Consider the following 15804-nt stretch of genomic DNA (forward strand, 5'->3'; position numbering starts at 1 on the left):
GCTTTAACCACGTGGAAGATTTAAAAAAACTCGAGATAAGTCATCATTCTGAGATCAGTTTTTTTTTTAATCCTGTATTGGGTTTATATGATGAAACCTGATTGGCAGAGGCAGCAGCTCCTTCCTGCAGGTGGCGATATACATCTTGAATGATGGTTTGCCGTCCATCAATAGAGGCAGAGGACGTATGTTGTCGTCGCGCCCGTGATGTCGAGCTGCACCACGGCGTTGACGAGAGGAGCGAACGTGCCTTCGCCGGTGTGGAGGTTATTTATCAGAGGAAGCCATCACGATTACAAGTCGCTATAAATCTTTTGCAAGCGTTCGAAGGAAAGGGGATAAGGTCTGGGTTTTAACATGGCAAATCCTGTTGGAGCTGTAGAATAATACATCATCTGCACATAGACTCAAGCTGTAGGTGCAAAAAAAAAGAAAAGGTAATGAACGTTTTAAAATAGAAAAATCTCATTGTGTTATTTATTTGCTGGCTGCCATAAAATAGCATTTAACCATATAGAACATGGCACAGTGTTAACGGTGGAGGGTTGGAATTGAAATCCTGTTACCTGTATATATATTTTATAATAAGAGTTACCGGTGCTTGTTAGTTTTCCATCTCGGCAGTGGGCTCAGTTGGTTGGGACTTGGGACCCAATGGTAGTAGGGTGTAAATGGCATTTCATGTGTGTGTGTGTGTGTGTGTGTGTGTGTGTGTGTGTGTGTGTGTGTGTGTGCACTGATGTGTGGCGTACATATGACAGTAAAGAGTTCTTAATCTTCTATTCTGGTCCTCTGATCAGAGTCCAAATTGCCTTTCCCCTCCTTGCTAAATTTAGTTTTTAAGTTGGCACACAATAATTAGTGAAGGAAATGTGTACATTTATAGCTAATACGGTAGTTTATTACCATTCTAACCTGGTGCCTATAAAATGTAGGCCTCGGTGGATTTTTGTTTAGCAGTGGGAACGTACAGTAGGCTTGAAATCTCATATTGAGCACTGCCAGCAGCAAACTGTTCCAATCACAACATGGAAGCTTCATGTATTATTACTGTAATGTTAGGCATTACCATGTATCAATGTAACATTGGCAACTCACAGAAATAGCATTACGATGTCAAAGGGTGTGGCAACGACGTGGAATTCAGCCAATCAGCCCTTTCCTGTCACGGATTGAAATTGGTGATGGCTCTGGAATTGGTTCCGCTGTTCTTGAAAAAGACGGCTGAGCAAATGATCTCAACATTCGTCTCTACCGGCACACTCAGATGCTGTTGTCAGTAATTGCCTGTAATTCCGTGTGAAATCACAAAGTGGCACTCAAATTTAAACCGACCTTTTATGCGCAGCTACATTATTAACGCCTGCTTTGTCTGATTCTGTCATTAATTTTTTTTATTCTGTTTTCAAGCCGGTGGTAAGACATCGAGCACAATTATGTCAGAGAGCACAGAGAATAGCTCCTGTTGTTATTAAAAACCGTGGGAATGGGCATTTAGCCTATCGGTGCTAATATCTGATCCTCGGCTGAGACTAATTTTCAACAGCAGCGAATGGAAGCAGTTCTTAGTGGAGTTTACTAGAGTATTACTATACGAGAGAGCATTAATGTACTTAGTAAATAATACGAGTACTCAGAGCACTTGTCTAGGATGTCAGAATGGAAGTATGAAGCTGGTTGAAGTCTGTGATACTGACAAAAATTAGAGCTTTATTTTTTAGCTATTTTCTTTCAATAAAAAAATATTGGTAAATTTTTTAAATAGATTCCCGCTCAGCATTATTACTACGGTATATTAAATAGTGCCTACTAAAACAACGTGTTTACGTGGAAGCATTCAAGTAGAATTCTCATCTGTTGCAATACTTGGTGACAGTTTGTGTTGATTTTCTTGTCGTGACGCACTTATTTTTGTGTTTTTTGGGGTGCATTTTTGTGTGTTGGTAACTTGGCTGGCTCGAGCTGACTCCAGAAACAGTTCGTAACTTGTTCACTGATGGCGAAACAAGTTGGCAGTAGAGCTGGCTCTAACGGCGACTGAGCATCAGGTGAGGTTCTACAGGTGAGGATGATGCGTTGGAACCGTCTGTAATGAGCTTGGCGGTGAGGCTGCTGGTGTTTCTTCACTCATCATTCAGTCAGGAAGATTTTGCATTAACAGGCGGCGGTGGCTTAAGCCAGGAGTCCCCGATCTTTTACCTGCCAAGGATCGGTTTCATGCTGGGCGGTTTCTCTCACAGGCCGAGGTTTAATTAAATAAAATAAAAAGGAAGAATGAAAATGTAACTGCTAAACTCTATATCACTCTAATGCACCAATATCTACTGAAACAAGCATTGAGATATCATTGTAGTCAGTTATTATTAGAGCAACTCCAACATCCACGAACACAACTCTGCATGAGTCTTCTTTTTTTTCTGCTTTCATTAAAAGAAATGCATGTTTAGACCATGTGAATTGTGAAATGAGGCAACAATGGTGGGCTGAGTTGATGACATTGAGAGAGTCTGGTATAGTTTAGGCATCCAGAGACACAGGAGGGCTCAACGATTAGAATTCTGCTTACATCTTGCAGAACGCCAGTGAAATGATTAATGCTTTGCAGGGATTTGGGGCCTGAGACATTGAGACAAGCAACACTGTTATCTTGAAGGGAAGCCTCTGGAATCTTGTAGGACACGTCTCAGTCTCCACCACATCACAAACACACAATCTCCTCTCATAACAAATGCTGTTCTCCATATGCTGGTCATTTGTTTTTATTGTCAAGAGAGAATTGAGGATAAGATTGAATAAATTGGCTTTTGGACGCTGGTTGAATTTCAAGTCGGCTGCTTATTGTGCTTGTTCTAAAACACGGGTGATACCAAGAAATCTACTCGTAGCACGTACTGTAACTTACCGCTGAATGCTAAAACTGAACTGGAAGTAAAAATATGATTCTATATATACGGATGCCCTGGATCTGGACTAACCCTGTCCTACCATGAAACGACTCATCTGCAGCACGTTACCAGATATATGCTATTTGTCCTCTTTGACATATGTTGTGGGAATTGGCCCTCGCTTTCGGTTTCAGTTTGGTTAATTCTTAGAGAGTTGCATCTCGGTTTTGGTTTTATTGAATAATACATTTGTAAATGGCTCACAACCTGTGAGAAACGTGTAACATAACAAATAACAGAATGTATTACCTGCTGAATGTATTACCTGCTAATACATTCTGTTATTTGTTATGTTACACGCTGACGACTGGTGATAACCGTGTTAAAATCTCAATAAAACACAATTCCCTGGAAAGCTGACTTCGATAAGACACAGCTACTTCTACGAAACTTCCGAAATTAAATCCAATTCAATTTTATTTCTATAGCGCCAGATCAGATCACAACGGAAGGTTATCTCAAGGCACTTTACAGGTGTTGCAGGCAAAGACCTGCAGGTGACACACAGAACCCAACTTGACCCACAAGAGCGAGCACTTTGGAAATGAAGGCAAGGAAAAACTTCCCTTTAACAGACAGAAACCTTGAAAAGGACCTAAGGCTCATGGTGGCCGGCCAAACTATAAATTCTAACGCTAGCGATATGGACATCAGTGTTGAGAGAGTTTTTTTTCTGAGAACTTACCTATGCTTCAGAGCGTTCTAGTCGAGAGCTTTTTTTCAGCTGCATCGCTTCAATCTGGTGCACCAATTCGATGTGGCGTGTTTGTTCGCCTGTGTTGCCATACTCTGCTGCAACTTTCTGTTTTGTCCTGGGCATAATTTGCATGTTGCAAATGTGTCGTTCTTATCGAGTTTTTTTTGAAGTAAAGCCATACTGGGCTACTTAACTTTCTCTTACCCGCAATGAACACACTGTTGTTGTTGGCAACGGGAACCGAAAGTACAGTTATTTGTGCGCATGCTTGATTGTGATTTATGTTTTTTTTTTTTTTTTAAGTCAACCGAGACCGAGTTGGTTTTTCGGCTCAACCGGATGGCGTATGTATGACGCAGCACGAAGCTCAGGCTGCAGGCTTTATTTTAGATGCACTAATGAAATGATTTTCTTAGGACCCTGAAAGGCAAAGAAAAGCAAATATAGTCATATATGTCAGAGTTTGATTCTGTCTCGGGGACCATGTGGCTTTCCATCATGAGCTGGAGGAAAAACAAAATGTTATAAAGGCTCGTGTCTTTTAAACGCTCGCTTCCTTCTCACCTGAATCTGCTATTAGTCCTTTGCTCCCTCAGATTCTAGATAGCTAGATCCCAGTGCCCAAGTTTTTAAACCAAAGTCAAAAGGTGCATTGTTCAAATTGCCTCCACTTTGACTCACGGCAGTGCAAACAGAACAACAAGATGTCCTGATACGTGACAGAGCAGCTAGAAACGGTTCAGCTAGTGGGAGGGTCAGCCGTGAAAGAGCAAAGAGAGCCCAATCCTGAAAGACCTTCCCTCTCCATGCTTTATTAATGAGTCCCCTGCCTTCTCTGTCTTCACATGCGCCCCCCTTGTGCTTCAGTTGGCATGACCCATGTCCAGCGTTTGTCACTGCACCAATGATTGCTTTGTGACAGCATTCTGCACCTCCTCCATCAACGCATGCACATTCCCACAGCTCTTGAGTGATCTGCCGTCTCCCCTTGCCCAGGTGCACTGACCTTGCCACCAGTCCAAAGTTACGGACGGCTGAGTCGCCGCTCGCACGTACCAAATGTGTTATTTTCCTATCAAACGCCTCTCTTTGGCAGCTGCAAAGCTATGTTCAAGACCTCAGGATGGGCTTAACAACTCTTTTGGGCCAGTTTCACACAGCAGAGCATCATAGGAAGGATGTTGATGTCCTTTAAAAAAAACAAAAAAAACTTGGAGATGATGAAAAACGTTTAGACTGAGTTTCTTTATTTTCACACATGCCCAAGCCTGGGAACAGACTGAATCTCATTGAGGGGTGTCAGAGCGATCGCTCAGAGTCCCAGCTCAGTGGTGACCCAGCAGCTCCTTGCAGGCGAATGCATTCTACGTTTTGCAGTTTTAATTGGCGTCACACTTGCCATTCCCTCCATATCCTTACAGCTTGGTCTTAATTGAAAGGAACCATAAGTGGGATGGCAATCCCTCGGAACCACGTTAGATGTCATGAGCCCATTCAGCTCGAACCAATTGACTCCATCTCCCTCCCTCATGGCCTGTAAACAGAAACAGACTCTTGTTCTGCAGGCCACTTAAGCTGCCGGCATCAGAGCGCAGATTGGCTTTGCTCGAAGCCCGAACGACAGATTGGCTGGTCGGCTGATCCGTACTGTACGCTCCTCTCTCATGTAAAAGACGAGCTGTCAATGCTGCAATAAAGTCCACAGCATGAATAGCTGTCGTGTGGAGACGAGCTGCAGGGATCGCTGCCACAGAGAGCTCAGGGTGTCATTTAGAGGAATGTTGCATGCAGAGCCTCACAGCAGAACCAACTTTCTATCGAGTTGGTGTCAAAGCAAGACATCTGGTACTTTCAGACCAAAATGAAAAATTCACCTACTGACTTTATCAATATGGTTTCCTGCAGCTTGGCAATCCAGAGTGTTCTCTGTCAGGCCTTCTATACTGTACTCCTCTGTGGAAAATCTGCTGTCAGAATGGACGCTGTGATTTTTGACACTCAAGTTTCAACTGAGGCAGGACTCAAACGTTGATTTTTTTTAAGTGGTCGAGAGCTTTGTTTGACCCGAATGCATGAGCCTGCTGCAGTGAACACACGGGTTCACTATCAATGGTTTGACACTCTTAAAAACATCTAGTTTTACCAAGCAGACGTGATTTGAAGGGAAACAGGGATGCCATTGTGCAGACATCGGGTTGAGTGCCACTCGAATGCTCTGCTTCAGTTCACGCAGGCATGCAGATGGCCTTTAAGGCCAAAGCTGCCAAAAGTCAGGAGTAATCGAGGGGGGGGGCAGGAGCTCGGTGGAGGCTTGTCAGCCGGCTGCTTCAAACTCCGCCTGCCTTCCGCGGTGCATCATAGTTGCAGGTCTGATCGCACCCTCGTGCCGCTTTCCTCGGTTGCATCACATTTCCTGCGGGCCTCTTTGGATTTCATCCTCCTCAACTGACCCGTTGCTCCTCCTCGTCTCTGTTGCTCTCCTTCAGCTATTGATTTCTGCCTCCTTTCCTCTCAGCCTCCTCCTACTATCATGCTCCAGTGATCGTTTGACCACAGATTGTTTCCCCCCGGGGCCTATTGGGAAAATCAAAGCTGGGGTTGGGGGGTGTCTCTGGTTCATGGAGATACTATAAATAAAGATGGGCGGTTCTATTTTTGGTTTTGGTATTAAATGGATAAGAAAGAAATAAGTTCTAATTTCTTCAGCAGTTGTTTGAGTTCTTGTAAATGGAGCCGCTGCTGCTTCAGTCTGTTGCGATACATCATTTTAAAATTCATTGGCATCATTTTTCTCTTCTATTTGGCCAGTTTTGCACCTTCACTAACTCCTTTTCTTCCTACTCCACCCTCTTTGCTCCTCCTTGTCTCCAGCGAGGGTCGTATGGAGGTGCTGGGAGGAGGCAGCCTTCAGATCTCTAACCTCACAAAGGAGGATGCCGGCATCTACACCTGCATGGCGGATAACGGCAATGCGACCATTGAAGCACAGGCCCAGCTCACCTTAAAAGGTACGCGCCAACTCAATTTCTGCTTCCTTTTGTGGGGGGGGGGGGGTGCACAATAGATGGAATTTATGGAGACACAGAGCCAGCGCAGTGAAATGATTTAAAACAAGCTTTTGCAGTTGAGAGGCAGCCAATCAAAGTTCCTACTAATGGCTTTCCAGAGTAAATCAGGAACAAAGTAACCGCATAAGCTAAAATGAATGCACTCGAGAATAGTGAGGATGCAGAGATGAGTCACTCCACCTCCATCGTCTGATTCCATCTGCTATTGTTTGGGTATGCTTTTATAAAAGTGCCCTAAGAGCCCCTCAACTCAACCTGAAACAAAAGCCCAGGCGGTTCAGATCGAAATGAAATGAGCAGACTCCGTCCAGCGTGCTAACAATGTAAAGAGAGAACGGCCTCAGCTCTACAGTGTTTACGGGGGGGGGGGAGCATTGGATTTAGTGTGTGCAGGCAGCACGCGGTGAGTGTGTGTGTCCTATTACATGTAACCCCACCCTACACAGGAATAGCAGGAAGATCTGAGCTGAATGCACAAGGGGACAAGCAAAAGACAGAAAGACATGAGATGGAAACAATAGCTGGGAGTCTTTTAATGACTAAGAAATAGACCCCCAGCACACCCCTGTGCTGCGTTCACATGCAGTCACGTGAACTTATCAGGCCTGTTCCTGCTGTAAGGCATCTTAAAAGAGTTAAAAGATGCCGCTGCTCGTTGGCTTCAGCTTGAAATCATGTTCGTTCTTCATCTAATTAGGGTCAATCTGTAAAAGAGCACGGTGGCTGATGCAGTCGCAACTCTGAAAGTCAGCGTTGATGAGCACATTTGAATTTGAGGCGTATTGAATTTAAGACATATTTTTCAATGAGTGTTAATTATCACACTTTCACTGGCACCAGCTGATACGTCCCGAGTGAATGCAGACTAATCTTCGCTTTCAAAGCCCCACTTTGAAAGTTAGAAGCTCATTTGTTCAGGACTGTTCTATAATAAATGCTATGATTAAGCTCAGTAATGTGTTTGCATGCAGCATGTAAAAATGGAACCAATGATCAACACATCTTTTCCCACATTTCTTTGCCGACCTCCTCCTTCCCAAAAACTGGTAACTCAGATTTTAAGAGTTCCTTGTTACCAACGTACAAACGACACACTTCAGATTCCAGATCAGTCTCATTCTGGTGCAAAGCAATTTCGATAAATTAGATGAAAGCATAGCTTTGTCTTTTTTTTTGTTTAGTATTAATGAAAACCACAATTTTAATTATTCAAATAGAAATTCAGAGAAATGTAGGTGATAATGATGAATATATTTATTAGATAGAATGTTGGAGTACAAGTACAGTCACACAGTAGCATGTATTACAGTACAAATACAGTCAAACATCCTGTCTAAGAGGAGCATTTCAAAAAAGCCCTTGCGGTCTTGTTTCTGTTGAAAGTCCTTAGTACATAAATCATCCACAATTAACAATACAAATAAAAATAAAAATAAAACCAATATTAAATTACTCAATTGATGCAAAATACCAATAAAATAAAAAAAAATTAAACGCCACAGATGGAAAATAACAATAGATTAAAAATAAATTACACCACATATGCAGGTCAATTTGAGCAATGTAGAAGTAGCTCAAACTACTTTGGTAAAAAAAAAAAAAAGAGAGATCATATTGATTATTGTCAGTTCACGTGTTGAGAAATCCTAATAAATTCCTCAGCAGATATTTGATGACTCAAACTTTGATCTCGACTCACTCAGCACTTGCTCCGGGCTGCTGGCAGGGAGGGGTCAGATGCAGTCAAATGTCCCCATAGAACACAGTAAAGGTGTAAGAGTAAAATATATGAATTCAGTGGAGTCCAGGTACTGAGCAGGGTCTCTTGTTTTGCTGAACATTTGCTAACGGTTAGCGACGCTTGAACATTGCCTGGGCATGCCTTCACATTAGTCAGGATGAAAGAAAACGAGTGCCAGGCTTGGCACAGGTGAAGCAGCAAACAGAAAGCCTGCACTAGCATTGCGTGTTGTTACAATGATTTCCCCAAGAGAAACGCGTCAACAGGATCTGCTGTAAAATAACACTAGAACCCCCCCGAGGCTTCGTTGCATTTCACGCACCTCGTGCAGTGACTCCATCCCCAAATCCTTTCATCTTTTCATCAGCTCTCCACCACCCTTTCATCATTTCTTGTCACCGTCTATGATTAAAGGAGACAGTAATGGAAAATCGGATCAGGTCATAGGACAACATCTGGCTTCACCCGTCTCGTCTTCAAGCGTGCCCCCCCCCCCCCCCCCCAGCCAGCCTCCATGTCCAGCATGACAAGATTGTGGAGGATTGATTGTCGCTCTTTGACTGTTGTCACCAGACATCAGTCATTTTAATACGGCGCAGCAGTTTGATTAGGTGGCGTGCTGTAGACCCGCGGGTGTAATTGCATTTGTTTCATCCAGATTCATGGTGAAACCAAATTGTGACATTGATTTGCTCCCATAATAGATTTGACACCCGAAAGGTCAATCGATCCCCTCAAGAGGTAGAATGCTCGTAAAAAAACGCACCTATAAATCACTGGATTCCAGTGGCAGCTGCTGGGGAAGATATCGCATACATCATAAAATGTGTCAATTTATTTATCCGTAAATTCTGCACTCTGTTTCCTTTCAAGGAAATGATCTGTTTAACTTTACGTCTCTCCTCATAAGGAAGACGATAAAATGGCTTTGCCAAAATCAAGTTGACAACATTGGCATTGTCGGCCATCGTGTTTACCTTGTTAGCTTTTACGAGGGGCGGGGCTTTCCTGGGTGGAACAAGGAAATGTTGAATATATGTTAAACAAGGAAGTTCAGCGGAACCTCAGTTCTCGAAGGACTCTGTGTTTTCGACCCCCCCAAAAATGGAGTTTAAAATGAATCAGAAGCTGAACAAAAGTATTACGAGTTTTAACCCAGTCGTTTTATGGAGGAGGGACTCCCTTTCAAAGGAACAACCCTTCCCTCCGTCCACATGCATCCACATATGTCATCACACCGCAGCCAAAACGGCATGTGAATGATACAGAATTGTTAAAATTAACCTTTATTATGCTTACATTTTTTTTATCTACACTTCTATGTGTTATCTGTTGTTTAGACATACGTAGTTACATATTAATATAACTGTAGGCATGTAAAACACTGGAGGGCATTGTGTGTTTACAGCCAGTACATTTTCATAAACACCGGACGGTGCTTATGAAGGGATGCGTAGAGTCGGATGGGATGTGATGTGGTGAAACATCATTACGATTCGCTCAGAGTTTGCTTGGAGGTTTGTGATGCAGCTGGTGTTTGTCTGTGGGGAGAGACATGCATAGGCACGCAGGTGTGTGTGCAAACACACTGATGCATGCAGGAAGGTCACGTGTGTACCTACTCTACAGCATGCATGTATTCACTCATGCATAATTTTAAATCTTAGCTATTAGTTGTCAAACTGTAGACCAGGTGACGGACATCAAGACAGTCAAGTCATAAAAATATAAATAATATGTACAGACAAATGATTAATAACCAATAGAGTAATACCTCGACATCCGAGCGAGCCTGCGAGCGCGCTTCAGTCGTTCAGTTCAGGCGTTCACCTCCTTCCGTGCTCGTCTCCTGCGTCTCCCGTGTTGCGTTTCCATTATCAACGTGATTTTGGCTGGATCTGTGAGTTTTCCTTGTAAGTGATGGGTCCAAAGAAAGCGAGCGGTGAGGATGGCAGTGAGAAGAATAGACACGTGATGATGACGATGGAGATGAAGCATGAAATCATCGATCAACCTGACCTTGGTGTCCGCGTGAGTGATTTGGGACGCCAGTAGGAGCGGAGTACATCGACGATAAGTACAATCCTCAAACAGAAGGATGCTATTAAGAACACAAAGGTACAACTATTACGTCTATGTGTGTGTGTGTGTGTGTGTGTGTATGTGTGTGTGCGTGTAAGGTACAATTATGGAATAAAGTGTCTACGCATCATCCAACTCTCCCTCCTCTTCCTCGCTCTGCTCACCGCTGTTATTGCTATTGTCTGTCTTGAAGGTAAAACTCACATTTTATATTACAGTAATACTGAACATCATTTATTATATAATTTTGTGTGTGTGCACGTGTGTCTATATAGCAATTACATAAGTTTTTTTCCATCGTTATTACCGTTGATTTGAGTTTTTTCCGACGGCCGGAACGGATTAAATTGTTTTCATTTATTTTATATGGGAAAAATGAAGTTGACATACGAACGATTTGAGTTACGAGCTCAGTCCAGGAGCGAATTATACTCATATGTCGAGATATTACTGTATATTTAATTATCCTTTAGCTAAATACAGCTAATATGATGATTCAGCCTCCACCTAGCTAATGTTGGAGTCGTGAGATTAAGTTCAGAAGGTTTTTACCTCCAGGCTAGAGTCAGTGTGTCCAAGATAGACACTGATGTTTCAGAATTCATTTGCAGCTTTGCTGTCCTATTTTGTAACAGTATAGCAAGGAATCGGTTGTTGAAGACTAAAATTGTTGTTGTCCTTCCTGTAGATGTTAATAAATATGTTCCTCCGGATTTTTACCAGACATTGTGTTTTCAGTTTACGGTTCATCGGGGAAGAGATGAAACGATGACACGCACTCAGACTCCCTGAGTTTATGCAGCTTTGTACCAGAAACCCAGGCCAAGAGGAAACGGGCCTCAGGTTGAGTCTGGTGTGCTCAGATTGTTCCTGCTTCGTTGACTCTGAAATGAATCTGAGTCTGTAGCTGCACAGTTTCACTGCCCACTTTCACACGCTCAGCCTCTCTTACGCTCTAAGTGGCCCACCATGCCATTACACAGCAATTGGACATTATTGAAATGATCTTCATCCTGTAAACATATCAACAATAATGTCAGTAAACAATAAGTCTATTCATTTAAATGGTAGAATTCCTCCAAGATCCCAAAATAGACACATTGAAAGATAAACAAATAGTCCTCAACAGCTTCGATTTCACGCAGCTGCAACGGCGAGCTGCTCATCGGACCGTGGCGCCTCGTTTACTCCCCACGTGCTTTGAGATTTCATTACATGAGAAGAGATAAGACGGGATTTCATGACTTTAAACCAAATTCTTGCAGTCATGTGACCTTTTCAACTGCGGCACAATAGAGAAGAAATACGAACTCTTGGCAGGCACAGAAGAGGATAAAGCATTTCTGCTGACATACAGCTAATAAAGACGTGGTAGAAAGCCAGATCACAACCGCTGAAGGATGGATGGTGTGAGAATACAAAAAACATCGATAAATGAGCATAATTCTCTACCTCACGTAAGCCTCAGAAAGCGCCATTTTCACCGCAGATTTTCTAAACGCTCTGTAGCCGTCCTGGGCTCCACGACAAATCAGAAGGGTACGATCTGTTCAGGGGGAACAGTTTCCTGGAATTGATCTAGACGTTTACACATGAATAAAGTCAGTTTCAAGGTAACTTAGCAATGAACCCTAATGATAAGAGCTTAACACCCCTTATTATGACACACTTCTGAGGCCCTAAGCAATTATTCTGAGGCCCCCCGGAACAATCTGGACACGTTGAAACTATAAAAGTGGTTTAATGTTCATTGTGTCGCCTGCAAAGCTTTTTATCTGTGTACAAAACACGCCTACATCTGTGCAGCGGTGAAATGATGCACAGAACCGGTGCCGAGGAGAGAATGTCAGCAGCTGCAAAAGAAACGAGCAGTCCTGCATCCAGCAGCAGCATATTCCATATCTTTTTATTAAAAAGGATCCGTGGTGTCGGCGCAGTTTCAGCCTTTGTTTATGTAAACGCGAGCACAATCTGGCAGTGCAGTGACGCAAATGGCAAACTTGTTTTATTGCGGCCGAGCTCCAGACATGCCGTTTTAAAGAACGTCACGCTCTAAACAATATTATTAACGGTAGCATTTAGCTTACCTTTCCACTTACATCACAACTGGGAGTGCACGGCGCGTTCTGGTGAATCGGTGTCTTTGTTCGCTGCAGCTTTGCTGCGACATCTCACCCTCTATTAGAGCTGGCAAGAGGAGGAATGAGGCCAGACCTGTGTGTGTGTGTGTGTGTGTGTGTGTGTCGGACATAAATAGGTTCTCCACAAACATGTATGTTTCCAGCGTTATTGGGTTCACAGAGTCTGTAGCCCTCGTCTATAATGTCTTGCTATAATGTCATCAGCTTAATTGTTCTCTCCATGTGCTTTGCTTGTGTGCAGGAAAGCCCCGCCCCTTGTAAAAGTTGCATTTCTTTCCTGTGGGCTGAGATTTCTAACAACGGACAAAGCGGGGAGGGCTTTTCCTTTGTTATTGAATATAGTTTGACATCGACCATGTGTCACAACTGCAGGCATCGTGCGACTTGCACTAATCTACCAGGAGAGAAAAAGATGCGAGACTCAAACACATTTGAAGTCTGATAATGCAATAATAGACTGATGAATGGCACGTGGTAAAACCCCACGTGTGATCGGAGGAAGTGGGTATTTTAGTCTGCCGTTGCCCCATCTCCCTGCCCTCCCACCAGCGTCATGGAGCAGTTATTTTAATGGGTGACATAAAAAGAAACTTTCCATTTAGGTATTAAAAGTAGTCAGTACACCCAGAGGAACACACCTTTAGCCTTTGTGATAGGCTCTGTTTGGAGGTTTGGGCCTGATTCCCATGAACATCAGTTTAGAGTCATCAGCCTGCTGTTTTTTCAGATGTCCCGGTACTATTTGAGAAGTGCTGTGTGTATTCCTGTTGTTTTTCACCAGAGCTGCTGTTTGTCTTTCCCGTGCTGCTACATCTGCTGTGCTAAACACTAAGTCCCACCTTCACCCACCTTCACAGGCGATGGGCAGCAGCTGCCGATCGACAACGCTCAGTCTGTCCAAATGAAAGCCGCTGATGACCCATTGAAGTAAAAATAAACAATATTTACTCATTTCCGCTTACAATAATTTAGTTGTGTAGTCTGTATACACTCAACAATACATCAGTTATTACACCCAAACCGTCACGCATTGTGTTGAGATTAAAGTGGTTAACAACTTGATGCCTGTCATTGGTTCACAGATTACCCAGGAGTGTCTCACAATGACTGACATTGGAGTTTGAGACGTAATTATCTTTTAGAGCTGAGAATTTGACTCTGCCCAGAAACATTTTACACGGGAAGCATTAACCAAAACCATTAACACAAACCAAACCAAAAACCTTATCACTAACCAAAACCATTATCACTAACCAAACACCTTATCATTAACCAAAACCATTATCACAAACCAAACACTTTATCACTAACCAAACCAAAAACCTTATCACTAACCAAAACCATTATCACTAACCAAACACCTTATCACTAACCACAAATATTATCACTAACCAGACCTATTATCACTAACCAAACACCTTATCACTAACCAAACACCTTATCATTAACCAAAACCATTATCACAAACCAAAAACCTTATCATTAACCAAAACCATTATCACAAACCAAAAATATTATCACTAACCAAACACCTTATCACTAACCAAACCAAAAACCTTATCACTAACCAAACACCTTATCACTAACCACAAATATTATCACTAACCAAAACCATTATCACTAACTAAACCAGACACCTTATCACTAACCAAACACCTTATCACTAACCACAAATATTATCACTAACCAAACCAAACACCTTATCACTAACCAAACTGAATAACTGCTGCATTTCTAGCCTCAGAGTAAACCCTGACTGTCCAACAGCTTCTGCTCAAATCGCTGAAACCGAGATGACTGCTGGCTGTCCAAACATCTTATAATGCAACTTTCCACTCAAGAAACCCAAAACTCAACGGCGATGTGCTTTGAAGATGCAGCGTTTTCTCAGCAGCAGCAGATGGAGGCTGGTTTCTCCTCCTCTCTCTGTCCCTAGTCAGTGTTTCTTTTGTCCTGCCGACCAGTGAAGCTTTAACTAATCTCTCCAGAATCCCTCTATGGATCTTATGGTGTTTTGTTTTACCAGTGAGATGCACACATGACCTTTTGTTGGCCCTCTTCAGTAGTTCACTGGAGTCAGTGTGTGTCTGTGTTAAAGCTCTTTCTACAAAGCTACAGGCTAAACAGAAGACACCAGCCCCAAAGGGGTGGAGTCAGAGTCTTTTGGGCTCTTTCATCTCTGATGGGCTTTGTTCTCCCTCTGTTACACCACTACATTACTTTTATTGTTTTTCTGTCTCTGTAAAGAGCAGTATTTATGTTTCAGATTGCTCTGTTTGGAGTCATTACCCATATATGTATGAAGGGACATTTTCAGTCTTGGCTTTAGATTTGGCTTTCATCACCACTTACAGCCCAGGACATCCAAATTTGGTAAAGGCTGTTTTTAAGATTTATATTTTTTTTAAAGCAAAAGCCTCCAGTAAAAATTATTATGGCTTGAATAGTTGAATATTTCTTTGTTTGTATTTTAAATATAGAATTATTAGCAGCTTGGCTGAATAGGACCAGAACATTTTTTGCGTGCACATTGCCCCCCCGAGCAGTACACAGAATGCTAGGATTAGAATTGAGGCAATAAGAGGGACATATGCTTTACATCAAAATGTACAAAACATCCAAACATGCTGGAGCCTGTCGCTCATTATGTTCCTGTGCACCACTGCTAGTGGTCGAAAACGCCACTATCTATAAAATCCACAATGTCAATTTGCAGAAATTTGCTTCAGTTTTTACCAAGAGCTGAAATCTAGAGAGCGCACATCTGCATCTTTTTGAAAGTCGTGTTCAGCTTTGCATGTTTAACTCGCATTAGGCCAACCTTCCTTGGTTATATTTAGGTGTTTACTCATTGCCCAGTCCAATATGTTCCAAATGTCTGAACTCCATTTGGACAAAATGGTACATTTCTGCCCTGAGGAATAGAGCGAGGGGAGGGCGGTCAAGATGGAGAGATAGACAGGGAGGTAAAGGAAGATTAAAGGTCCCATATTATACCATTTTTCCACAAGTTAATGCAGTTCCCAAACACTTATATGAAATATTTGTGCTAGTCTTTGGTCAAAATAGCAAATAGATGCTGCAGGACAGAGTCCGTCATTTCTGTATCAAACAGCTCTGCCAGAAACGC

At 42.7% G+C, this 15804-nt stretch overlaps 1 protein-coding gene across 1 annotated transcript in view; it reads left to right on the forward strand.

Annotated features, from left to right (window-relative positions):
* Positions 1-15804, forward strand: part of neo1a (neogenin 1a) — a 163069-nt gene that overhangs the window by 104235 nt on the left and 43030 nt on the right. Inside the window, exon 5 of the mRNA XM_068741802.1 lies at positions 6514-6650. Within this exon, the coding sequence (XP_068597903.1) occupies positions 6514-6650 (137 nt within the window). The remainder of the gene's footprint in view (positions 1-6513; positions 6651-15804) is intronic.

This window comes from Brachionichthys hirsutus, chromosome 1 (genome assembly GCF_040956055.1).
Source record: "Brachionichthys hirsutus isolate HB-005 chromosome 1, CSIRO-AGI_Bhir_v1, whole genome shotgun sequence".
Taxonomy (NCBI): domain Eukaryota; kingdom Metazoa; phylum Chordata; class Actinopteri; order Lophiiformes; family Brachionichthyidae; genus Brachionichthys; species Brachionichthys hirsutus.